This window comes from Littorina saxatilis, linkage group LG9, assembly GCF_037325665.1.
Source record: "Littorina saxatilis isolate snail1 linkage group LG9, US_GU_Lsax_2.0, whole genome shotgun sequence".
Classification (NCBI taxonomy): domain Eukaryota; kingdom Metazoa; phylum Mollusca; class Gastropoda; order Littorinimorpha; family Littorinidae; genus Littorina; species Littorina saxatilis.
The window spans coordinates 12,015,518-12,041,641 of NC_090253.1; the positions used below are offsets into that span (position 1 = coordinate 12,015,518).

General features: G+C 46.0%; 1 protein-coding gene and 1 non-coding gene across 4 annotated transcripts in view; both read right to left on the reverse strand.

Moving 5' to 3' along the window:
* LOC138975281 (uncharacterized) overlaps positions 1-26,124 on the reverse strand; it is a 39,689-nt gene that overhangs the window by 7,306 nt on the left and 6,259 nt on the right. For 2 of the 3 annotated variants that reach the window (XM_070347937.1, XM_070347936.1), the window contains exons 4-10: positions 24,579-24,610; positions 24,001-24,102; positions 23,666-23,719; positions 21,355-21,441; positions 10,843-11,390; positions 9,525-9,751; positions 3,723-3,853 (exon numbers count right to left, since the gene is read on the reverse strand). In XM_070347937.1, the coding sequence (XP_070204038.1) occupies positions 3,723-3,853; positions 9,525-9,751; positions 10,843-11,390; positions 21,355-21,441; positions 23,666-23,719; positions 24,001-24,102; positions 24,579-24,610 (1,181 nt within the window). Of the gene's footprint in view, positions 1-3,722; positions 3,854-9,524; positions 9,752-10,842; positions 11,391-21,354; positions 21,442-22,561; positions 22,771-23,665; positions 23,720-24,000; positions 24,103-24,578; positions 24,611-26,124 lie in introns of those variants that run through there. The other variant, XM_070347938.1, reaches the window with a different exon arrangement.
* Positions 18,270-18,388, reverse strand: LOC138977577 (5S ribosomal RNA). The gene has a single exon (XR_011459375.1). It is a non-coding gene; the product is annotated as a 5S ribosomal RNA (ribosomal RNA).

The window sequence follows — 26,124 nt, forward strand, 5'->3', positions numbered from 1 at the left end:
AAAGGGACCTTATAACGTTTACCTGAAGGGAGAATTTCGAAACAGGGGTTGAGAGGATGGATCGGATCACGGACAATTTTGAGAGCTTTCCGCTTAATGGCAGCTTCGTAGAGACTGGTCAGCTGTCGTTGGGGTTGCCCAACAAGCTTGCTAGCCGTCGCAACAATGCGGTGGAGTTTAGCTTTGTTTTTAACATTTGTGGTACCATACCATGTCACAATGTTAAAAGTCAGTATGCTTTCAATCAAACACTGTCGGGGTTTTGTGCACAAACAGTGCTATTCTTTTGAAACTCATATGTATTCTATAGTGGGAGGATTGTTGGTGTTTATAAACCATCTCATCTATGCTGGTTTTCTTCAGCACAATGATTTTGAGAGCTCGTCTGTATAAACTCATCGGCAGTTTAAGTATGTTAGCACTTGCAGAATTTCAGATGGTTGAACGGTAACCTATGATTGTTTAAATGCAGACATGGAGCAATAATGGCCTTGAGTGTTGGTTAAAAATGATTTTTATTCTGTTCCATTGATGTTTTCTTTGGTGTTACCTTACAAAACGATTTAAAAAGGAAAGCCCAAAGACCTAGCGATTATTGACCTCTTCTCAAGTTCTACTACTTTGGCAAGAACACACACAAGGAACCTTTTATTTGGATTCTCTGTCGTTTTTGTCTAGTGGTGATCAACATGCCTTTTGTCTTTTTGGGGTAAATTCACGTGTGATTATATTCTGTTCATGTGATGCTCAATTCAAACTTGTTTTGCAAGAACCTACCGACTAACTTTGTTTAAACTGGTGGGACTATTAAGAATTGTTGAATCATCTGCAATCAGTTTGCATTCTCCTTTGACACTCAAGGGTGCATCGTTGCCGCATAAAGAGAACAGTAGAATCCCAAGAATTGAACCATGAGGGACACCGTGAACATTGGGCCTTTTACTGTACAATCTAATTTAGTTTATCACCTGTAGAGATTGCTCACGCAGTGCATAAAAAGAGATGAATTTTAAGGAATAAAGCATGATCAATGACGCGAAAGGTTTTGCAAAATCAATATTTAAAACGCTACAAATGTGATTGTTTATTATATTGAGAAACCATTTCTCTTATACATTTGTTACAGTAGTTTGGCAAGAATTATTCTTTCTAAAACCGGATTGATTTTGGTGCAATTAATCATTGTTTTGTACGATGTGCAATATGTTGCTGATTTAGATAATGGAACTACTTTGGCCTCCTGAATGCAAGAAATTTTAAATACAAATATAATACAGATATGGTTCATATTCAGCATTGTACAGGGCGGACAGCATTAAACGATTTTTGTCAAGGATATAGAGAGACAAAAAGAGAGAGAGAGAGAGAGAGAGAGAGAGAGAGAGAGAGAGAGAGAGAGAGAGAGAGAGAGAGAGAGAGAGAGAGAGAGAGAGAGAGAGAGAGAGAGAATTGAATTGAATTGAATTGAACTTTATTTTACAAGGATTAAGATTTAATGCTATGCCTTTTCTTACAATCTGTCCTCGGGACGCACAAACACACAATGATAAGATACAAGATTAAAAGGTTAACAACAAAAAGAGGTTGGACAAAATAAACATGTGATGATAAGAATAAGAATAAGAATAAGAATAAGAATACTTTATTATCTCATAGAGAAATTCAGGGGTGGTACATAACAATAATACAAACAAGACATTGATTTTACATAAAACATATAGCACTATATAACATGGACATCTTTAAAGCACTGCGCTTACATATTCTCGCACACCTACGCGTATAACGAACTATGGCTAAACATCATTGCAAAATATCATAACATACAATATATCGCAGGAAATATACGGTTGTACATAAAACCAATACATACATGTACATTACTACTGATTGCACTGGCAGAAGAGGGGCTGAGTCGGGTATGTGGATGTGTTTACATGTTGCTAAGGGTGATGGATTTGGGGATGAAGCTGTTTTGCAGCCTGAGTGTCCTAGCTTTGTGCGTGCGAAGTCTACGGCCAGAGGGAAGGAGTTCATAGAGGTGGGCTAGGACATGGGACCTATCTGAAGCTATCCGCCTACTCTTTCTCACCACACGCTTTTCATACAAGGACTCCACACTTGCTTGCTGCCTGCCAATCACCTTGCTACTGACATTCACCATTCGCACTAAGACATTCCTGTTCTTCACACTCAGACCTCCATACCAGGACACAAAACCAAAAGTGATGACAGACTCGATGAAAGAGCGGTAGAAAGTTTGAAGGATAGAAGAGTTCACATTCAACTTCCTAAGTTTCTGAAGGCAGTAGATGCGTGACTGACATTTTTTGTGTATGAGGGTGGTGTTTGCATTGAAGGACAGCTTATCATCGATAACTGTGCCAAGATATACTCAGTCACACGCTCAACAGTCACACCATCAATCATCAGGTCAGGGACAGGGGCAGGGTTTCTTCTAAAGTCTATCAGAAGTTCTTTGGTCTTTGTCACATTTAGGTCTAAAAAGTTGTCTTTACACCAGGCGTTGAAACGTTCTACTTCTGCAAAGTAAGTTGCGTCACTATTGGAGAGATCTTCTAGCGCTGTATCATCTGAATATTTGATAAGAAGGGTGGAGTCAGTGCCACTGCAGTCGTTAGTGTAGAGTGTGAACAACACAGGGGAGATAACTGTGCCCTGTGGAGAGCCTATGGAGGTGGACCTAAGGGAAGAGAGAGCTGTCTGAAAGCGGACTGACTGGGTTCTGTTAACGAGAAAGTTGATAATCCACAGGATAAGCCTTGGAGTCACGCTGTAGAGGAGAAGTTTCCGGGCCATGAGGCAGGGTTGGATAGTGTTGAAGGCAGAAGAGAAGTCTATGAAAAGAATGCGTACAAAAGAGCCAGGTTTTTCTAAGTGTGTGTATGCGTTGTGTAAGAGTGTGAGTGTGGCGTCATCTGTGCATCTGTTCTGCTTGTATGCAAACTGGAAGGGATCCTGATGGGGCTTGACCTGATGGAGCAGTCTAAAGAGGACAATGCGTTCAAAGCACTTCATAACAATAGAGGTGAGAGCTACAGGGCGATAGTCATTCAGGGTTTTGGGCTTGTTGTTCTTGGGGACAGGGCAGATCGTAGAGTTTTTCCAGAGTCTAGGCACAGTGCAATCTTTCAGAGACCAACTAAACAAACGGCTAAAAACAACGGACAACTGACAGGCACATGATCTCAAAACACGTCCACCGATGTTATCAGGACCAACTGCTTTCTTTACATTCAACTTGCTAAAAACCTTCTCAACAGTCTTGCCTTGAATTTCAAAGTCCTCCTCATCACCTGCCATATCTACCTTAAGCTGGGAAGTCACGCTGTCTAAATCATCCTTCAAATCATCTTTCTCGAATCTACAATAGAACTCGTTTAATTTCTCAGAAAATTCAACCTGTTCTTTCATCGGCATGCCATCGCTACTGGATTTTAATGATGACGATGATGATGATAATGATGATGATGATGATGATGATGATGCATGAATAGCATATAGTTATTCAAGAGAGAGAGAGAGAGAGAGAGAGAGAGAGAGAGAGAGAGAGAGAGAGAGAGAGAGAGAGAGAGAGGGAGGGAGAGAGGGAGAGAGAATGAGGGAGAGGAGGAGAGAGAGAGGGAGAGAGAGAGAGAAAGGGAGAGAGAGAGAGAGAGAGATAACAAGAGAGAGTGATTATTAGACTTTCCATAAAATACCTCTGGGAACAGTGACGTCATCACAATCAAGAAAAATGAACTTGGCAGATTCATCACGCGGCTCCATGGGTGTGTGCATGGTCAGATGCATCTCAGTTTGTAGGTTGGTTTCCACCGCGGAAGACAGGTCGCTGGTGAAAAAAGAGAACACGATGATGTAATTTGTTTGAATTGTTCAGGAGTTTACCAACTGTGCCTTTTGTCTTTTAATATCCGTTTGTATTTCCACACGGCACTGTGGTTCTGAGTTGGATACATTGGATTTCTTATGAAGCTCCTCTATTAACTTTTTATTTTGTATAATTGTTTGACCAGCAAATGTTGTAGTAAGCCACAATAAAAAATATTGTTGTTATTGTGTCCCTTACTAAAGATCCTACTGTGTAAAACAAAATAGAGTAATCGTTTACCTGTCTACGTTATGTGACAGGCTTTTGAATGTATATCTTTTTTCTGTTAAGGCGGTGACAGACGGGCAACACAAAACAATGTTTTCGACAGAAACTCCAACTCAAAACGTGGGGAAAACACTTGTTTTTAAGGCGGGGATGTCACACGCGAAACACACAGACTATAGCACGCTGAGTGTTTTCACAGAAATATCGGTCAGTGTCAGCTTGACCCGTCCAGCTACCGCGCTGTGTTCGGGTTTGTACACAATACGGCTGGCAGCGCCCACTGATATTATTGCCTCTGGTCAAACGTTACAAGTTCCATATAGCTCTAGTAAGGATTTAGGGGTCCGGTACTACTCTGAACCGGTACCACAACTGGGTCGGCAATTTGTTTCTCTCTCCGTGGTGCCGGAAACCGAGTCACGTGAGTTGATCGTCCGCGTTCATTGGCTGACAACCAAAACGTGTTTTCAGATTTTAGATCATGCAAAAACACGAAACAGTGTTTTCCGAAACGCGTTTTGGGGGATGTCACACAGAAGACACGCTGTTTTGTGTTTGTTTTGAAAGAAAACACTGTTTTGTGTTGTGCGTCTGTCATGGCCTTAAGTCACTGAGTGAAAGACAAAACAGATTTGTGTATTCACAGATATCCTCTGGATCTCAAAAGCAAATATAAGTTCCGTGCAAAACGTATGGTGGTGTAGGCAATTGGTTAAGTGCATGGAATATAGCTGTGTTTTAGAATGTTCATGCTTGTAATAAATACGTATCACTAAAGACCCACTCCGCCTCACATGAGGTTTACAGAACGATTCCATCGTTCATGAAATAAGCAATTCTAACCATATGGAACACACTTGCAATAGCATTTAACAGCGTTAAATGATACAGTTCGTTTGAATGGCAGTTTCGCATGCGTAAACCACACACCAGTTCTCGTGGTTTATTCAACCCCCGAGCTATCATGGCCCCATTTGACCCACTTTCCGTTTTTTACATACGTGATGACTTTAGTCGTCCGTTTGTGGTTTCAATGCAACTCGCTGTATCTGCAAAAGCACGTTATTGTGTACCTAATCTAAAATGCAACAAACGACTGCGTGTGACACGAACTCAGCGGTGGCGGTTGACTTTAAAGAAACAGTAGTGATGTGCAGAAAATTCGTCTGCTCAGGTAGCTGACACGACCGTGCATGACCTGTTAATTCTGTCACTATTTAAGAATGTTTGTCGCAATGCTGTCAATTTATTATTAAGATTTTAAAAGTAAGGTTTAGTGCCAAAATGAGTCTCCCGATTCTCTACATTGTACTTCCTTTTCTAACTGCACGAAATAAATTGTTTGAAAATGTCTCACTCTCAACGGAAAGCAGCCAGGATTTTCCCAAGCAGTAAGCGTTCAAATGGATGTATGTTTGTACTGCATAAAAAAGTGATCAGAAACAGATGGTTTACGGGAGGCGGAGGGTGGCTTTTACGTCTTTAATCAACTTTTCCTTTATGTTGTAATAATGTTTTCTTGAAGCACATACTTTTGTTGCCCTTCTATTTCCTTATTGTACAAATCGTCAAACACAACAAGAAGGGCAAAGCCCATACGACTCACATGCTTGACCTTGACATGACCTTGACCTTCAGGGTCAAGGTCAAATAACTAAACCTAGCAATGACATCATACACTGAGAACTGCTTTACACATTTTTCCTACCAAAATACATGTGACCTTGACCCAAGGTCAAGGTCATCCAAGGTCATGCAACACAAAGCTGCTAATTCAAGACATAGGAAGTACAATGGTGCTTATTGGCTCTTTCTACCATGAGATATGGTCACTTTTAGTGGTTCACTACCTTATTTTGGTCACATTTCATAAGGGTCAAAGTGACCTTGACCTTGATCATATGTGACCAAATGTGTCTCATGATGAAAGCATAACATGTGCCCCACATAATTTTTAAGTTTGAAACAGTTATCTTCCATAGTTCAGGGTCAAGGTCACTTCAAAATATGTATACAATCCAACTTTGAAGAGCTCCTGTGACCTTGACCTTGAAGCAAGGTAAACCAAACTGGTATCAAAAGATGGGGCTTACTTTGCCCTATATATCATATATAGGTGAGGTATTCAATCTCAAAAACTTCAGAGAAAATGTGAAAAATAGCTGTTTTTTAGACAACATTTATGGCCCCTGCGACCTTGACCTTGAAGCAAAGTCAAGATGCTATGTTTGTTTTAGTGTCCAAGAAATATCCAACGTTAAAGTTTTCCGGACGGATGGACGGACGGACGTCCGGACGGACGACTCGGGTGAGTACATATGCAGTATGGACCGGATGTATAAAACACCGGATGTATGAAAGTCTGGATGTATGAAAGGGGTAGGCAGGGTCCCGGCAGAAGCTACTCTTTGTTATTACTTAGAATTTTCCGGTTGTATGAAAATCGGATGTATAAAAGTCCGGTTGTATGAAAGCAAATCTCTGGTCCCGAGCAGCACAAATGCGTTGTTGCAAGACCGGTTGTAAGACAACGAAGGTAGACCCAAGTCACCAAAGTGGGGTAAGAGTAATTTCCCTTCCATAGCGACTCGAACTTGCAAAATGGCGGACCGCAAAGCGAAAGCTACAGGCAAACGAAGAGTGTTGACATTGTCTGAGCGCCTTAAAATCATAAAGGCAGTAGAGGACAGTCCACACAAATCCTGAACCCAGATGGCCATTGATGTAGGTGTCCCCCTGCCAACGCTGTCGAACATCATGAAAGACAAGAACAAATATTTTGCTCAGGCAAGAAGCGGCGATATTGTGACGACGAGCAAGCGGGCACGGAGCTCTCAGCTGCCGTCTGTGGACAAAGCGCTGCTGGACTGGTTTACGTCATGCAGGTGGGCTATTCTGATTTTTGGCTCACGTAAGTGTAGCCTATGCGATCGTAACTTTGTCTGTCTGTGCGTGCGTGCGTGCGTGCGTGCGTGCGTGCGTGCGTGCGTATGTGCGTGCGTGCGTATGTCTGTGGTAGAAACTTTAACATTTCGTCATTTGAAGACGTCACATTATGGCGTAAGAGGGTTAGACGTCACGCGAAGGAATTACTGAAAGTCTCGGTCATTGTTATCTTGAGCGGGCCGAGACTAGTTGGCAGTCAGTCGTGTCCCTGTAAGTAGGCTACATGCAGACAAACAGATCTAGATCTAGTGTCTCGCTTTCTTGCACAGTTTCACTTATGCTTACTGTGTGTGTGTGTGTGTGTGTGTGTGTGTGTGTGTGTGTGTGTGTGTGTGTGTGTGTGTGTGTGTGTGTGTGTGTGTGTGTGTGTGTGTGACGGAGTGATTGAGTTTGTGTTACTGTTTGTCTATTGTCTATTTCTTACGTGAGCCTTGAAGGCTTCGCCTCTTGTTTCCTTATGAATTTTTATTTTTTGATTGATTTGTATGTTGATACTGTCCGCGCTCTAAACGTGGTTATCAGTGTGTCACAGTGTGTGTATGTGTGTGCACGTACGCACGTGTCAGTGTGTGTACGGTATGCGTGCGTGCTAGTGTGTCTGTGTTTGTGTTTGTCTGTATGCCTGTCTGTCTATTTTCCTATCTCGATGCCCGTGTCCCTGTCTGTCTGTTTGCTGGTCTGTCTGTCTGTCTGTCTGTCTGTCTTCTTGTACTTTGTGCCTCAGTGCCTGATTGTCTGCTAGCCTTAAAACTTATGGAGATGGGGGCCGGGGGGAGGGGTATATCAAGTTATGGGCGTTCCATATCCAGTTCTACATTCTACACTACCTGTGCGGCTGAATTCCGCTTCTAGCCCTTACCCTAGTCGCTCGAGTACTGGCTGAATTCCGCTTCTAGCCCTTACCCTAGTCGCTCCAGTGCTGGCTGAATTCCGCTTCTAGCCCTTACCCTAGTCGCTCGAGTACTGGCTGAATTCCGCTTCTAGCCCTTACCCTAGTCGCTCGAGTACTGGCTGAATTCCGCTTCTTGCCCTTACCCTAGTCGCTCGAGTACTGGCTGAATTCCGCTTCTTGCCCTTACCCTAGTCGCTCGAGTACTGGCTGAATTCCGCTTCTAGCCCACCCTAGTCGCTCGAGTACTGGCTGAATTCCGCTTCTTGCCCTTACCCTAGTCAGTCGCTCGAGTACTGGCTGAATTCCGCTTCTTGCCCTTACCCTAGTCGCTCGAGTACTGGCTGAATTCCGCTTCTAGCCCTTACCCTAGTCGCTCGAGTACTGGCTGAATTCCGCTTCTTTTCCTTACCCTAGTCGCTCGAGTACTGGCTGAATTCCGCTTCTTGCCCTTACCCTAGTCGCTCGAGTACTGGCTGAATTCCGCTTCTAGCCCTTACCCTATTCGCTCGAGTACTGGCTGAATTCCGCTTCTTGCCCTTACCCTAGTCGCTCGAGTACTGGCTGAATTCCGCTTCTAGCCCTTACCCTAGTCGCTCGAGTACTGGCTGAATTCCGCTTCTAGCCCTTACCCTAGTCGCTCGAGTACTGGCTGCTTCAATGTGATATGACATCTGTGATACAACATGTACATACTTTATAATATACACCTGTGTGCGTGCGTCACAGTGTGTGTGTATGTGTGTGTGTGTGCGTGTCAGTGTGTGTGTGAGCGCATTAGTGTGTGTGTGTGTGGAAGAAGGAGGGGGACTGGGAAGTGGTGGGGGTGCAGCAGTTGGGTGTGTGTGTATGCGCGCGTGTGTGTGTGTATGTGTGTGTATGTTATAAATGTGTGCGTTTTGGAGAGAGAGAGAGAGAGAGAGAGAGAGAGAGAGAGAGAGAGAGAGAGAGAGAGAGAGAGAGAGAGAGAGAGAGAGAGAGAACAGAGAAAATGTTATTTGCTACGCCAACGGTCATTACAAAGCTTCCACGACCAAAAACATTGTCAAAAGCGCAAAAGGTTGTGGAGGGAACACACACAATACAGTTGAGCCACACACAAACACACACACACACGTGCGCGCGAGCGCACGCACGTACGCGCGCACACCGTCACACACACACACAGAGGGACGGGGGGGGGGGGGGGGGGGGGGGGGGGGGGGCGGAGAGTGCACGGCCTTATGCAAAGCAGAACAGTTCCTTACACAAACAGTTGCTCCTTCTATCGGTTGTCCTGACTGTGTCAGTGTATGTAAGTACATGTACTTTTCCACTTGTTATTCGCAGCCTTTTTCTTCTAACAAGGATATGTATCAAAACATTTAAACGTAAAAAAACAGATAAATACAAAAATGATATGAAAAAAACCCTACTTTTATCAAGTAACAGACGCGTGGCCGGATGTATGAAAGTCAATCCACAATATTTTCATACATCCGGTTAACCGGATTTAGTAAAGACCGGATGTATGAAAGACAAAAAGTGGGTCCCGACGACTTTCTTACATCCGGTCTCGACTGTACTCACTTTTGCTTCGCATGTGAGTCAAAAATGACATTTGTGGTTAGACTCCAACGCCTGGCCGCTTCAATGGCCGCCATCTTCGCCTTGTTCTCGTTCTCTTCGGTGTAAGTGATGGAGCAATCTCCGTCTTCAAAACTGAGGGCTTCGATCATCAACGAGAGGCTATGCCGCCATTGCCGCTCCATCAGTATGAGATAGTCTTGCTCGCTGAACTCTGCGTCTTCTTGCTCCTGCACAAAACACACACACACACACACACACACACACATACACTTTTTTGTATTCTTTTTAACTTTCTGAGCTGGTTTTTTTATTTTTTATCTAAACATAACATATGTATATGTTTTTGTAATCAGGAAATAATACAGAATAAGATAAAAAAAAAATCTTTTTTGGTCGAATTCTTGAATTTTTATTTTAATTAGCATTTTGAAATTTTTAATGACCAAACTTATTAACTAATTTTTAAGCTTCGAAGCTGAAATGCAATTTCATAGTACGGGCGTTGTCTAAGATTGCTTGGCTAAAATGTCAATGAATTTGATAGAAAAATTAGGGTGTGACAGTGCAGCCTCAACTTTAAAAAAAAAACGGATATGACGTCATCAAAGACATTTATAAACATAACATATGTATATGTTTTTGTAATCAAGAAATAATACAGAATAAGATAAAAATCATTTTTTGGTCGAATTCTTTGAATTTTTATTTTAATTAGCATTTTGAAATTTTTAATGACCAAACTTAACTAATTTTTAAGCTTCGAAGCTGAAATGCAATCTCATAGTAAGGGCTTTGTCGAAGATTGCTTGGCTAAAATGTCAATGAATTTGATCGAAAAATTAGGGTGTGACAGTGCAGCCTCAACTTTCACAAAAAACATGTATGACGTCATCAAAGACATTTATAAAAAAAATATTTTGAAACGTCTGAGGATATCATACTCAGGAACTCTCACGTTTTCTCTGAATCGCCCTACACATAAACACACACACACACATTTACGTTTTCTCTGAATCGCCCACACACACACACACGCACACACTAACACTAACACTAACACAAACACCACGACCCTCATTTCGATTCCCCATCTAGAGCCGGGTAAATGCTGTCATCTCAACACCCATTGACCCTCTGATCAGAACCGTCATTTCTGCGACACATCAATAATGGCATTAAAAAGGAACAATAATTATATGTCTCTTAAACTCGACTAGTCCTTTGATCTGAAGTAATCAACATTAATCAAAATTCAACATTCAGACATTGTGAAATCACTCTCATCCTTGCACCCTCGGTTTCCTGTCTTTTTACTAACCTGATATTTGCTGAGAATGTATGGAACGTACGACACTCCAGTTAAAGCATTTGCCGCGGCCTCCACCTTTTGAAAGTCAGATTTGGTAAACTCCAGTGGTCCTTTGAAGAAGAACTCCTCCATGTGGTCCTGCTGGTTCTGGATTTCCCTTTCAAGTGTGTCCTTGGTCCACTGATCCCATGATATCGTGATTGGTAAGATCACAAAATCCACGAAACAGAAGTTATGTAAAGCAGAATCAAGTTCTTGAGCCAAAGTACCGGTAAACTCTTGCATTTTTTCATGCCCAGACATGTTGTCTTTGGAGTCGTATAGTGTCACAACGCAGGGCGGCATGCCTTCCCCGATGAAGAACCCTTGAATGGTGCCGACTTGTATGTCCTCTTTGTCGAGGGTTAGGTTAAAGTCAACATACAGATGTTTTGAAATCCACACTGACCAACCTCTTTTTTTGCCTGTCACGTTTTTGAAGACGTTCGTAATGTCTCTTTGATACTGTCTATGACAGGACTTTTGCAGCTGATTTCTGGGGCGTTTTAGTTCTTTGTCTGAAAAACAAGAACACCGTTTTCAGCAAACAGGATGAATAAACTTGCCCATAACACACACACACACACACACCAGGGCCGTACCTAAGTAGGGTGAAGGGGGGGGGGGGTTCCCCAATTGTGGTAGGGGTACATTCGTTGAGGGTGCGAAGCAACCGAACCTCCTAGGGGGGTCCGACATTTTTTTGAAATTTACATTAAAATATGTGCAACCTTGCGCGCGCATTCTGGGTCCCGGGCAACATGAACAAACCCGGGATCTGGCCCTGCACACACACACTTTCTCTCTCTCTCGTCTCAAGTCTCAGTGGTTAGAACCTCAAAACTTCCACGTCTGAGTTTGAATTAAACGTCCCAGTCAGCACATCAACATTGCCCCAATATTGAGGCAACATTGCCGGTCACAGTGGCTCAATATTGAAAGTCAATATTGGATCAACATTGGAAGTGCAAATTTTTGCAATATTGAGGCAATGTTGGATTTCAATGTTGGATCAATGTTGGATTTCAATGTTGGATCAATGTTGGATTTCAATGTTGGAACAATGTTGGATTTCAATGTTGGAACAATGTTGGATTTCAATGATGGATCAATGTTGGATTTCAATGTTGGATTTCAATCTTGGATTTCAATGTTGGATCAATGTTGGACTTCAATGTTGGATTTCAATGTTGAGACAATGTTGGGGCAATATGGTGATAGCGTTTGTTTGTTTGTTTATTTATTTGTTGCTTAACGTCCAGCCGACTACGCAGAGCCATATCAGGACGAGGAAGGGGGGGATGAAGGGGGCCACTTGTCAAGCGATTCCTGTTTACAAATGCACTAACCCATTACTTGTGTCCCAGCAGGCTTTAGTAAAACTAAATTAATACCTACTGTAAGGCTTCTTTTTAAGCCTACTGTCTATATGATACTTACCGAGACAGTACTATTCTTGCACATTATCTATTATAGGCCGAAAAAATTGGACAAAACGCTGAGTGGGTACAATTATCTCCCATAACCATGCGCCACCGTGGATCCCAAGCACTGTCCGAGTGCTTCCCCCTTACAGGATGTAGGTGGCGCGTCCTCTTTCTTTATGAGCTGCAGACCCTCAAAAAGCCCATAACATATCAAGAGGGGAGGCGGGAGGGAAACTCTAATAGTACTGTCTCGGTAAGTATCATATAGACAGTAGGCTTAAAAAGAAGCCTTACAGTCAATATAACACTTACCTCGACAGTACTATTCTTGCACAGAATACCAGAGTGGTGTGAGGGTGATATGTAGAGTATTAAACTCCTTAATCAAAATCACTTAAATCCAAGGATTAAGATACCCAGGCAATTTTCGAACAGTACTACCGTAAAAGAAAATATACCCAAGAAACATACCTTAGACTGACGTGACCATGCTGGCAACCACTGCTGTGTGGTGAACTCAATGTCAAAGTCCAGGCCACTCAAAGCAACTTGATACTGATGCCTGCCAGGGGTTCAAACTCATTGCTACGCAGGAGTTTGAGGACCAGAAAGACATCCCCCTTGGGAAATGAAACCCGAGGTTTAGACACCGCTGCATTGCTAATACCCGAAAGGACATTAGCGATGAGGGAGGACCTGATCAAGTGTTCAGGTCTGCGACCAGTAGCGGCCGCAATCGTGGAAGCGATGGCAGATCTGTATCCAAGAAGAGTCTTAGAAGAAAGACTCTTCTTTTGATACACTTCCACCAGGAAGTTGGCCAAGTCCTGTGTTGAAGGATAAAGCGGCTTTATCCCCTTGGACAAGGCGAAGGTGGCCCAAGCTCTCCAGCGTAAGTCGTAGAGCTGATTAGTTGATCGCCTCTTAGCGTTCAAGGAAAACTCTACTGAACTCTTGTGCAATCCTAGTGCAAGCAGTTTGGAGCGCACAAGAGCCATGCGGTCAAGCACAGACTCTCTGGACGTGGATGAGGGAGGCATGATCGAGGCTGGAGCAGACCTCCCCCGTCCAGATCCAGAGGTAGAGGGTCTACGTGGGTGAGACCACGAAGATCTGGAAACCACGGAGCTGTTGGCCAGTAAGGCGCGACCAAAATCAGTCTTGGTCGTTCCTGCAGATATTTTGCCAGCACCCTCGGAATCAGAGATGTCGGGGGATAGGCGTAAGCATCGAGGAGCCTCCACAAGAGAGTGAATGCGTCCAAGTGGAACGCATTCATGTCTCGAAAGGGGCTGACGTACCTGGGAAGCCGGTCGCTGAATCGAGTTGCGAACCGATCGATCAGAGGACGGTCCCACCTTGCCCACAGACGCTGTAGAACGTTGTGAGCGATGGTCCATTCTGTGGAGAGAACCTGATCGCCCCGACTGAGAATGTCGGCCAGGGCGTTCAGTTTCCCCGGAACGAACTGGACTGACATCCGGACCTGATTGGTCTGGCACCAGAGCAGAATCTCCTCCGCCAACAGGGAGAGGGACCGAGAATTGGTGCCCCCCTGGTGGCGAAGGTAAGCTAAGCATGTGGTGTTGTTGTCCCCGTTGAAAATCAGAGGGGCCAAGGACAGGCCGAATGGGAGGGCCCGAAACTCGAACACTGTGCCCTCCCAAACGAACCGGAGCAGATGTCGGTACCCCGGGGCCACCAGGATGTGGAAGTAAGCATCCTGGAGGTCCCAGACATGGCCCAATCGTTTGGCCGGATGGCCAACCGGACCGACGAAGGGGTTTCCATCTTGAACCTGCACCTGTGAAGGTACAAGTTCAAGGTGGAGAGGTCCAACACCGGCCTGAACCGGCCGTCCTTTTTGGGGACGGTGAAAGGCGGGAGCAGAACCCCGGAGAAGGCTGAGAAAGGGGGTAGACCGCCTTCTTCTCGACCAACGAGTTCACCTCGTCCTGAAGAGCCTGCCATCTGGCAGGGTCTCGAGGAGGGGGGAACGTCCAGGGTAGAGCGGACAATGGAGGTTGTGACGACAGCGGTAGAGAAAACCCCGACCACACCACCCTCAAGAAAAACTGGTTGGAGACCAGTCTGCCCCACATGCCGCGGGCCCGAAAAAGGGAACCGACGGACGAAAGAGGGGCAACTTGAGGGGGCGTCAACGTAGGGCCGGGACTCACTGAAAATTCTGCTGGCGGGCAGGCGCAGGCTTGCGACCACCCCCCCTGGTGGTGCTGCTTCCCCTTACCTGTCTGAGCACCCTTCGTCTTGCTTGGGAACGCAACAGGCGCCTAAGAGGAGGAAGAAGGAGGCAGTGAAACTGGCTTCTTCTTCTTCTTCTTCTTCTTCAGAGGCTGGGAGCTGGAGGTGACTGTAGCACTTCTCTTACTCCCCGCCACCGTCGCCGAAGCAGCGAGGCCAACCATCAGAGAATCAGTGTTCCTCTGGCGTGTGGACTCCACCACAGAACGAACAGTGTCCGGATGAAAGAGGGAAGAAGGCTGAGGAAACGTGTTCCTCAGACTCTTCCTCATATCCGGAGGCACTATAGAAGTAGGCAGAAAATGATCACGGAACAGGGTCAAAAAAGTGGACCCGTGTTCCAATGGCCAATTCTGCCGCAGACGTCACGCACGATCTCACGGCATGCAAAGCCCGATCCACTCGAACCGTGTCAAGGACCCGAGTGGAATCGGACTCTGCCCGATCGGGAGGGTCCAACAGTGTGGACAGCGTGCTCATCCATGTCAAGGCCTGTGATTGGGCCTCGACTGTGGAAGAAACGGTGGCCTCAAGATTGTGGAACGAAGCAGAGCTCAGTTCCACCTTCTTGACCGAAGGCACCTCCCCAACGAACACATCACCGTCAGCCCCACCCTAAACACTCGAAGTCTGGAAAGGGAGAGTTCGAGAGTCAAAGGGAAAAGGGAGGGACGAAACAGATTGGACACAAGGAAACAGTGGAGGTGCGCCTCCCGAAGGAAAGCATGGCACTGAACCCGCGTCCTCCCGAGGAACATAGGTCGCGTTTGCACGTGAATCTGTACTCCTCAGGCGATGTGCTGCCGCTTCCACCGTGGCACTAAGACTAGGGTGGAACGCGAATTGCCGGCGGACGGATCGTTCATAAAACGAGCCGCCGGCAGACGCGGCGTGAGCCTCCCGCGCCCGGGCCGAAGCGGACTCAAAGGACGAGAGGGCGTCTCAGGGAAGGACGTCCTGAAACTGTTCAAACGTCCTTCTAGCTGTGCGAGGACGAGCCTCCTGCCTCTCGTCCTCAGACCCCGGGTCCAGGTCCTGTGTGTCAACACTAGACGACAGACGCTTAAGAGAGGCATCCGTGACGTCAAGACGCCGCGTGATGTCTGTCATGTACTGTTGGAAAGTACGAAGCATAGCTTCGGAAGTTCCATCAGAAACCGGCAAGGGTAGAGGATCAGTGTTAACCTCAGGGCGACCCTGATCCTCCTCCCTATCGTCCTCCGACTCACTCTCCTCTTCACTTCCCGACAACTCCTCAAAAGCAGGAGTGTAGGGAGCTTGAGGGGGAAGAGCCGAAAGCGATGAAGCAGGCTGTGAAGAAACGCCCACAGAAGCAAGAGGCCGCGAAGACCCCTGCCCCAAAGACGAAACGTCTCCAGCAGCCGAAGGGGGAGAAAAACAACAACCCTGCGACTGTTGGGTCAGCCCAGCCAACGAACCCCCGCCATTTATAGACTGAACAGGAACCCATCGGGTCTGATCAGAAAAGAAATGGTCCGGTCCGGTCGGGGGTGCCGATCCGGTCCGGTAGGGTGGTCCGGTGTTCCGGTCCGGTGCCGGACCATCCGGAGGTCCCGTTCGGCACCGAACCATCGTACCCACAGAAGTGTTCGGGTGGCTAGGTCCGGACGTGGACATACCGTACCATCCGGACCCGTGGTCCGGTATGGTCCGGTTCGGTGCCCGACCATCCAGACCAACAGAGGTGGTCGGGTGGTCCGGCACCGGGCCATCCGGACCCGTAGGTCCGGACCCGTAGGTCCGGTACCATCCGGAGGTCCTGTTCGGCACCGAACCATCCGTACGCACAGAAGTGTTCGGGTGGCTCGGTCCGGGCGTGGACGTACCGTACCATCCGGACCCGTAGGTCCGGTTCGGTGCCAGACCATCCGGACCAACAGAGGTGGTCGGGTGGTCCGGACCGGTCCGGTGTTCCGGTCCGGTGTTCCGGTCCGGTGTTCCGGTCCGGTGTTCCGGTCCGGTGTTCCGGTCCGGTCCCGTACCATCCGGAGGTCCCGTTCGGCACCGAACCATCCGTACCCACAGAAGTGTTCGGGTGGTTCGGTCCGGACGTGGACACACCGTACCATCCGGACCCGTAAGTCCGGTGGTCCGATATGGTCCGGTGCCAGACCATCCGGACCAACAGAGGTGGTCGGGTGGTCCGGTCCGGACCACCGGTCCAGTACCGGACCATCCGGACCCGTAGGTCCGGTCCGGACCACCGGTCCAGTACCGGACCATCCGGACCCGTAGGTCCGGTCCGGTCCCGCACCATCCGGAGGTCCCGTTCGGCACCGAACCACCCGTACCCACAGAAGTGTTCGGGTGGCTCGGTCCGGACGTGGACTTACCGTACCATCCGGACCCGTAGGTCCGGTTCGGTGCCAGACCATCCGGACCAACAGAGGTGGTCGGGTGGTCCGGACCGATCCGATAGGGTGGTCCGGTGTTCCGGTCCTGTGGTCCGGTCCCGTACCATCCGGAGGTCCCGTACGGCACCGAACCATCCGTACCCACAGAAGTGTCCGGGTGGTTCGGTCCGGACGTGGACCTACCGTACCATCCGGACCCGTAGGTCCGGTGGTCCAGTATGGTCCGGTTCGGTGACAGACCATCCGGACCAACAGAGGTGGTCGGGTGGTCCGGTTCGGACCGGACCACTGGTCCGGTACCGGACCATCCGAACCCGTAGGTTCGGTCCGGTCCCGTAGCATCCGGAGGTCCCGTTCGGTACCGAACCATCCGTACCCACAGAAGTGTTCGGGTGGCTCGGTCGGACGTGGACATACCGTACCATCCGGACCCGTAGGTCCGGCATGGTCCGGTTCGGTGCCAGACCACCCGGACCAACAGAGATGGTCGAGTGGTCCGGCCCCGACCGGACCACTGGTCCGGTACCGTACCATCCGGACCCGTAGGTCCGGTGGTCCGGTGTGTTCCGGTTCGGTGCCAGACCACCCAGACCAACAGAGGTGGTCGGGCGGTCCGGTCCCGACCGAACCACTGGTCCCGTACCGTACCATCCGGACCCGTAGGTCCGGGGGTCCGGCAAGGGCCAGAGGTACTGTCCCGCACCGGACCCTAAGGTCCGGTACGGTCCCGTACCATGGGTCCCGTCCGGACCAAACCCGGAGGTCAAGTCCAGTCGGGACCCGTGGGTCCGGTTCGATCCCGACCCGTAAGCCTGGAACGTTCCGGACCCTTGGTCCGGACCATCCGTCACCCGAACACCAGACGCTAAGGAATGGCGTGGGGTCAAGACGGTCCGGTCGGAGGTGTCGGTCTGAGCAACAGAAACAATGTTCCCGTCGCCCTGACCATTCGACAGAAGTACCACGTTCTGTCGAACACCTCCACGTCCAGTAACTAGTCGGCCGGAGCGTCTTATAAAGAGGGACAGCCACCAGTCACACGGACGTCAGAGGGAACCGTAGTAGCAGTGGTCGTAGGCACGAAGCCTGAAACCCCTGCCCCCACAGGACCGCCCTGAACGGGGTCAATTCGCATCCCAACCCCAGCGGGGAGGGAATTCAGAGACCCCGTCATCTCCTCCGATCTCCCCCCCCAGGAGGCCAAAACTACTGTCGAAACAGCAGCAGACGACCCAGCGAGGGAGTTCAGAGGAGGACCCGTGTCCCTCCTGGCTTCCACAGCGGTGGAAACCGAGGAGGGCACAGGAGAGGCACCGGAAAAGGAAGATTTTAATGCCAACTGCACCCGGTGTTCCCAGGCGGTCACCCATCCAAGTACTAACCGGGCCCGACGTTGCTTAACTTCGGTGGTCGGACGAGAACCGGTGTTTTCAACGTGGTATGGCCGTTGGCTGTCAAAACCTGAGTCTCTCCAGTAGCCCCTAGATCGGATTCACCAACCCCCAAAGAGGGTTGGGAATCGACCTGCCCCCGGATTCGAGCCAGGGAGGAGAAGGAAACCTTCCCCCCAGGCTCGAAACCGGGAGGAGCCGAAGCCTGAGACTGAGGGCCGGACAACGGCGTCGAAGGGGGGGGGAAGCCTGTTCCACTGAAGGAGAAGGAGAAAGAAGCTTTTTCTTTCCCCTCGACCTTCCCCGAACCTTCGACGGCGCAGCCCCGCCCGAAGTCCCAGGCTCAAGCCCAGCCTGTTTGCTCAAACAGGCTTTCTCCGCCCTCCCTCGCCGCAAACGCAAAGCGTTTGGGGAGGGAGAGTCGGAGCGCCGAAAGATCCCCTTCTCCGTGCGTAAAACATGACGCTGGGCGCCCGGAGAAGGGTTGCCCCCGGCAGACTCTGGTTCCGTAGAACCAGAGCCCAAAACAGGACGAGACATCCTACCTCGCCCTGTACGTACCCTTAAAGACCGAGAATTAACAAAATTCAAAGAAAATTTAGGTCAATACTCAAGTGAATGCGGCGAAACGAGAAGCAGACGACCGGTCACCACGAAGTAGGACGGGAGGCACGCCGAGTCCGCCACACAAAAACGGAGGCACAAGTTGAAGGAAACACAACGTAGCCTCAAGCCAGAAGTGGAATAACACACAATAATCCAACAGGTGATCGTCCACACAGAAAAGAAGCCTCTTAGTCCAAAATAATCCGGGAGCGTAGCAGAAACACAGCCGGTCTGACACGCGCGAAAAAAGAAAGAGGACGCGCCACCTACATCCTGTAAGGGGGAAGCACTCGGACAGTGCTTGGGATCCACGGTGGCGCATGGTTATGGGAGATAATTGTACCCACTCAGCGTTTTGTCCAATTTTTTCGGCCTATAATAGATAATGTGCAAGAATAGTACTGTCGAGGTAAGTGTTATATTGACTGGAAGATTACCAGTTTCCAGTATGTTAAAATAGGCTTAACCTATCTACTGCTGGACTTACATCAGAACACTAACAGATTAAACTATACATGAATCGCGAGACAAGCGGCAAGAGAAGAGATTTTTGGAAAAAATACAGGTGAATGAGCAAGAAGGCAGAAAAAAGAAAAGAATTCATGAAGAAAAAGAGAGCATGACAGGAAAGAGGAACCAAAAATTAGGTAGAAAGCTCCTGCGGTTCCAAAAACAGGAGGGGCCTTTAATTTCATAACCGCAGTGCCCCACTGCGGGAGGTGATAGTGTTGACAGTATTTGTTTTCATTGACATGCTCACAATTAAGCCTGTGAAAAAAGTTCATTCTATTTTGTTCTTTCAAAAATGAACTTTTTTCACAGGATTAATGGTGAGCATGTCAATGAAAACAAATACTATCAACACTATCACACCATTGCACCAATATTGCCCCTAGCATTTTATGTAACTTTTAAAACCTATTCACATACTCTTTAAGATTAAAACTATTTCAAATGTGTTGCATTTGCATCCGGCATTTGAAAAGTTGAATGTGTGTGTCAAGAATTCATTCATACTATGGACAACACTGGTGAAAAATATAACAAATAATTGACAGGGAAGGCGTCAGTACTTTAGCGACGTTCACACACACACACACCAACACACAAACCCGTACATACTCACGAGGCCTCACACATGCACGCATATAACCACAAGCATGTAACATTTCAAATACACATACAATATTCCAGAAAACACACCTTCAAATATACTATCAAGCACACACGCAAGTCTCACTCAATTTTTTAGAACCGTATTCAGATCAATGAGCAGTATAATTTTAATAGCCTTCTTAAATTTATATAATTTCGTGTATGTAGAAAGAGTCGATTTTCAAGGTTCAATTTAATTCAGGAATGGGAAAGCTACAGACACCCCCGACCCCATCACACACACGCTGTGTGTTCAGAAAAACTGTAGGATCCAGGTCTACACGGCCTCCGTCCAGCGGCGTCGCGGCGCCCGTGCCGGTTGTTGACCTCTGCAATAACTTGTCGAGGGACGTTGCTGCCGTCGCCGGTGATGTCGCCGCTGCCTGCCGCACTTGACAGTGGCCCATCGTCGCCCTGAAGTTCACGTATCAGAGCCAAAGTAGCAACATGGTGGCCCGGCTTTAGTTTGAGTTCAGTCACACTGGCCCTCGTGGCATTTACCAGTGCGATGTGCGTGTCAAAACCGGCCTCCACCCAAATTTCTGCCACCGTAGAAGGGAGCTGTTTTACCCACTTGTCAAACTTGAATTTGGAACTGTCTCTGTCAGTCATTTTGCACTGCTGCGTATAAAATTTTTGAAGTAAAAAGAACTGAGTAAAAATGTCCAAGTCAGCTTTGCTGGCAAAAAACTTTGCTGCTGCTGCGCCGGTGTACAAAAGCTGACTGACTACACTGAATGCAAAAGCTAACAATCACATATCTAGGCGTAGGAATATTTTACTCAATAGGCCCTACACACACAACTGCCACACGATACAGGACCCCTCTCACGTGCAGCCCGACCCATCCGCCGAACATGCTACTCCAAGGTGTAACACATCCCGCAGAAGGGGCCGACTGCACGAGAGATTGGCGATTTCCTTGATTGGCGCATGCGTCAAAAGTCGTCTGACATCACAATCTTGCGCGAGCCCGCAATTCGCTGTGAGCCAACGTTTACTGTCTCGATGGAGCAACACTCGGTGACAGCTGCGCCCGCGGCGCAGCAAGAGATTGCCGATCGCGGTGTGGCGATGGAAGAAACACCGTTTGTGAGAGTGAGCTTGATATCCAACAATAAACCAATGTTGAGACAACATTGCCTCAATACTCCGTGCTGACTGGGGTGTGTGCTTCTCTTAAAGAATCTTTCTTCATTGTCAATCTCATAGTTCGGCTGATGCTACACCATCTTGTTAACTAATTACTCCAGTTTCAGGACCAACCTTCTTCCTTAGATCCAAGGACTGGAGTATTGTAGTGAAGTTTTGTGCCCGTCAACGTTGTCTGCTTGCTGTAGTCTTCTTTGTTAACTAAAATAAATTGAAAAAAACACACAGTAATTTTAAGAGGAATACACATAACTTGCAGCAAACTTCATTGATAAAAGACAAGAGTTACCGTAAAATCCCTAGCAAACGCCCAGTATGTAGCAAACGCCCACCCCCTACTTTTGGCCAAAAGTTTTGACTAAATGTTTTGACATAGAGGGGGGAATCGAGACGAGGGTCCTGGTGTCTGTGTGTCTGTGTGTGCGTGTGTGTGTGGAGAGCGATTCAGACTACTGGACCGATCTTTATGAAATTTGACATGAGAGTTCCTGGGTATTATATCCCCGGACGTTTTTACATTTAGTCAAGTTTTGACTAAATGTTTTAACGTAGAGGGGGGAATCGAGACGAGGGTCGTGGTGTATGTGCGTGTGTGTGTGTGTGTGTGTGTGTGTGTGTGTGTGTGTCTGTGTGTGTGTGTAGAGCGATTCAGACTAAACTACTGGACCGATCTTTATGAAATTTGACATGAGAGTTCCTGGGTATGATATCCTCAGACGTTTTTTAAATTTTATTGATAAATGTCTTTGATGCCTGTTATCTTGCGAGATGTCGATCCTTTTGTGCTCAACGGTCAAGTGATCCCTTGCGTCCCTCTGTAAATCTAGTGTTAAGTTTTCTCACTGATCTCTTTGATGCTGGATTAGGTTACAGTGCAATTAATACTGCCAGAAATGCACTTTCTTCAGTTATTTTGATGCCAGATAAATCTACAATTGGTACTCATCCTTTGGTTGTGAGATTTTTGAAGGGAGTTTTTGAACTCAGGACACCAAAGCCAAGGCATTCGAAGATATGGGATGTTGGTGATGTTTTGAAATACTTTAAGACTCTTCCAGACAATGCTCAGCTTTCATTGAAAGACATAACGCTGAAAGTATCGGCTTTACTTTTGTTGGCATCTGCCCAGAGGGTGCAAACTCTTCATTCGATGAACCTAGAATCTGTTTGTTTTTTTAGAGAATAAATGTGTTATTTACATGACAGAAAAGTTGAAACAAACAAGACCTGGCTATCATCAGCAAAATTTAGATTTACCAGTATATACTGTGGATGAGCAAGTTTGTGTAGTCAAGTGCTTGAAAGAATACATTGAACGCACAAAGAAACTGAGAGTTGATCAAAGCGGTAAACTGTTGTTGTGTTACAAACCGCCTCATGAACCAGCATCAAGGGACACAATTTCTCGCTGGTTACGGACAGTATTGGCGAGAGCTGGATTGTCAAGTTATACACCACACAGCTTCAGATGTGCAGCGTCATCAGCAATGAAGAGGTCAGGTGTACCTCTTGGTGATATTCTCAAAGCAGCTGGTTGGACCAATGCAAAAACATTTAAAAAAAATTATATGACAAACCCTTGCAGAGTCAGATGAAAAAGAACACAATCTTGAATTACTATGGAAAGAAAAGTGTGTAGACAAGCACTGTTGTGAAAAAAAACTTTATTGATGCAAAAAAGGCATTGATGAATTTATTATTTGATGCACAAGTGTCACAGAAAAAGGGTGAAATAATGTGTACGGTTGTAAAAGAAAACTTTCTTGATGCAGAAAGCATTAATGGTTTTGTTTTTTGATACGAAAGTGTCATTGATTTTTTTAAATGTGCAGTACATGTAGATTGTTTCGAGTATTCTGAATATACTCATACCTCTGCTACTTTTAGAATTAATAAAGTGATCAGAACAAGAAACATTTATCTTCTAAAATGTGAGTGAATCAATGAATGTTGAAATGAAAGTTTGACAACAACAACTTTGAAGTCTCACATAAGCCGTAGTTTCGGTAAACTGCATGAAATGGAATTCAAAACATAAACGAGTACTTACCAAGTCGAAGTTTGTGTAGAATTCCATGATGCAGTTTACAGGAATGGAGGGATATGTGCCCTCCCTCAATAAAACCCACCCTCTGTTTACAACTTAAATTTTGTTGTTGTAAAACTTTGTAGATCATCAAAGAGTATGTGGTTTACGCTTTGATGATCTATGCTGTAAAATATGGCTAGCCTAGCGCATGCGCACTCTCACATATCCCTCCGTTCCTGTAAACTGCATCATGGAATTCTACACACACTTCGACTTGTTAAGTACTCGTTTATGTTTTGAATTATAGTGTAATGACTCGATCATTGGCAGTTGCTCTGCAATCCATTTTCTTTTACATGACTACATTCTGCCTCAATCTGAAGAAAAAAATCTCACACTTTGTCAGAGGTCTGACTGAAGCTTGTAGGTCCCTTTCACATCGCAGTTTTTCTGAAATAAAATAAAAGACAGTTTAAACAAATCGGTGTAGGTTTATGCCTCACAATTAAACAGATGCAATTTTAAGCGTGGCTTCAGCGAGTATAAAATAATGTTGACATGATGAAGTGTTCGATATTTGTGTGTGAGTGGGAGTTAACTCGTGCTGAATTCCTCGAACACAAAAACCAACTTCAACTACGTTGGAAAATAAAAAGTGGAATTCTTGTATGACACTTAGAAGATCTATGATCAAATCAATGCGTTAGTTCCAAAGAGACAATCTGACTTACCCATTTCGTCTGATGTCGGGAATGTTCGCTTCTCCTCTTTTGATGCACTCACGTCCAAATCGTCTTCTAAACTTGCAGCGCATGTTTTGGACTTGGTTATATCTGAAAAAAATTGTGAATGCGATCGTTTAACATACACATACCAAAAGCGGTAAGCGCTGACCAGGCATCAGAGGAATGACACTGTTTTTTAAGCACCAACATTTACTTGAATAATGGAAAACATATCGACCGCAGATCTTTTTTTCTTGCGGCATTACATCAAGATGTTAGAGACAACATTCAGTGTTCTTTTCTTTCTTTGAAATTTTTTTTTCGCATATGATATTGACATTTAGATTACACCATAGACAAAAGGTGCCACGACTCATATAAACGACAGCACTCGACAATGGCAAACCGGTTTTGGTTTAAGGTTTTCAATGCAGCGCAGTTCTGACAGTTCCTTTAACTGGTATGGTGTAAAGAAACAAGTTACCGTGATCTCTTGCTGAGTATAGAAATCTGGCATCCATTCTATAGTCAGCAAAGACATCTTTATTACATCGATGATTTGTGTGCAAGTTAAGTTGTCTTACCTTGTGGACCTGTGCCATCCAGTTGTTGTTTACTGAAATATCACACACACACACACACACACACACACACACACACACACACACACACACACACATACACCCACACACACACAATTATTAAATTCAGAAACAACCCCATGCATTGTATTGTAATCATGTATCTTTTTCTGAGCTGATGAATTTAATCCAAAGCATACTTTTGGTTTTTGGGTTTTTTCCTACAACAGTGTTTACACGGTTGTTACATTTAGTCAAGTTTTGACTAAATGTTTTAACGTAGAGGGGGGAATCGAGACGAGGGTCGTGGTGTATGTGCTTGTGTGTGTGTGTGTGTGTGTGTGTGTGTGTGTGTGTGTGTGTGTCTGTGTGTGTCTGTGTGTGTGTGTGTAGAGCGATTCAGACTAAACTACTGGACCGATCTTTATGAAATTTGACATGAAAGTTCCTGGGAATGATATCCCCGGACGTTTTTTTCTTTTTTACAATAAATGTCTTTGATGACGTCATATCCGGCTTTTTGTAAAAGTTGAGGCGGCACTGTCACACCCTCATTTTTCAATCAAATTGATTGAAATTTTGGCCAAGCAATCTTCGACGAAGGCCGGACTTCGGTATTGCATTTCAGTTTGGTGGCTTAAAACTTGATTAATGACTTAGTCATTAAAAATCTGAAAATTGTAAAAAAAAATTTGTTTTAATAAAACGATCCAAAATTACGTTCATCTTATTCTTCATCATTTTCTGATTCCAAAAACATATAAATATGTTATGAATGGATTAAAAACAAGCTCTGAAAATTAAAAATATAAACATTATGATCAAAATTAAATTTCCGAAATCGTTTTAAAAACTATTTCATCTTATTCCTTGTCGGTTCCTGATTCCAAAAACATATAGCAATGATATGTTTGGATTAAAAACACGCTCAGAAAGTTAAACGAAGAGAGGTACAGTAAAGCGTGCTATGAAGCACAGCGCAACCGCTACCGCGCCAAACAGGCTCGTCGCTTTCACTGCCTTTTGCACAAGCGGCGGACTACGTTCAGTTTCATTCTGTGAGTTCCACAGCTTGACTAAATGTAGTAATTTCGCCTTACGCGACTTGTTGGTTCTGTGATTGTCTTTGTTTTCATTGTCATGTCGTTTGTTATGTTACGTGTTTGTCTGTAGCCATCCTGACAAAATCCGCAGATATTCAATAATAACAGACTTTCGTACTACAAATATCACACATACACTCTTAAGTGACGCAAACCGCTCGGCATTACACTATCAATAACGAGATGTGTAACCTGTTTATCCATTTTCCCTGATGTTTTCAACACCAACCTCGTTACGTCAAGACCTTTCGCATAAAACTATTCATGTGCCAAGCTAGTTCTCTTCCATGCATTAAACACGGGATTTAAGCAAATGAACAAAACAGAAAGTCTACATTTTCATTTTTCTCTTGTCGAAAAGGCTTAGTTAGATAACGATGTTGCTGCTTAAATTAATCCACAATCATTTTGCTTCAGATTTACTTGCCTATAACCCTACCTGGTGA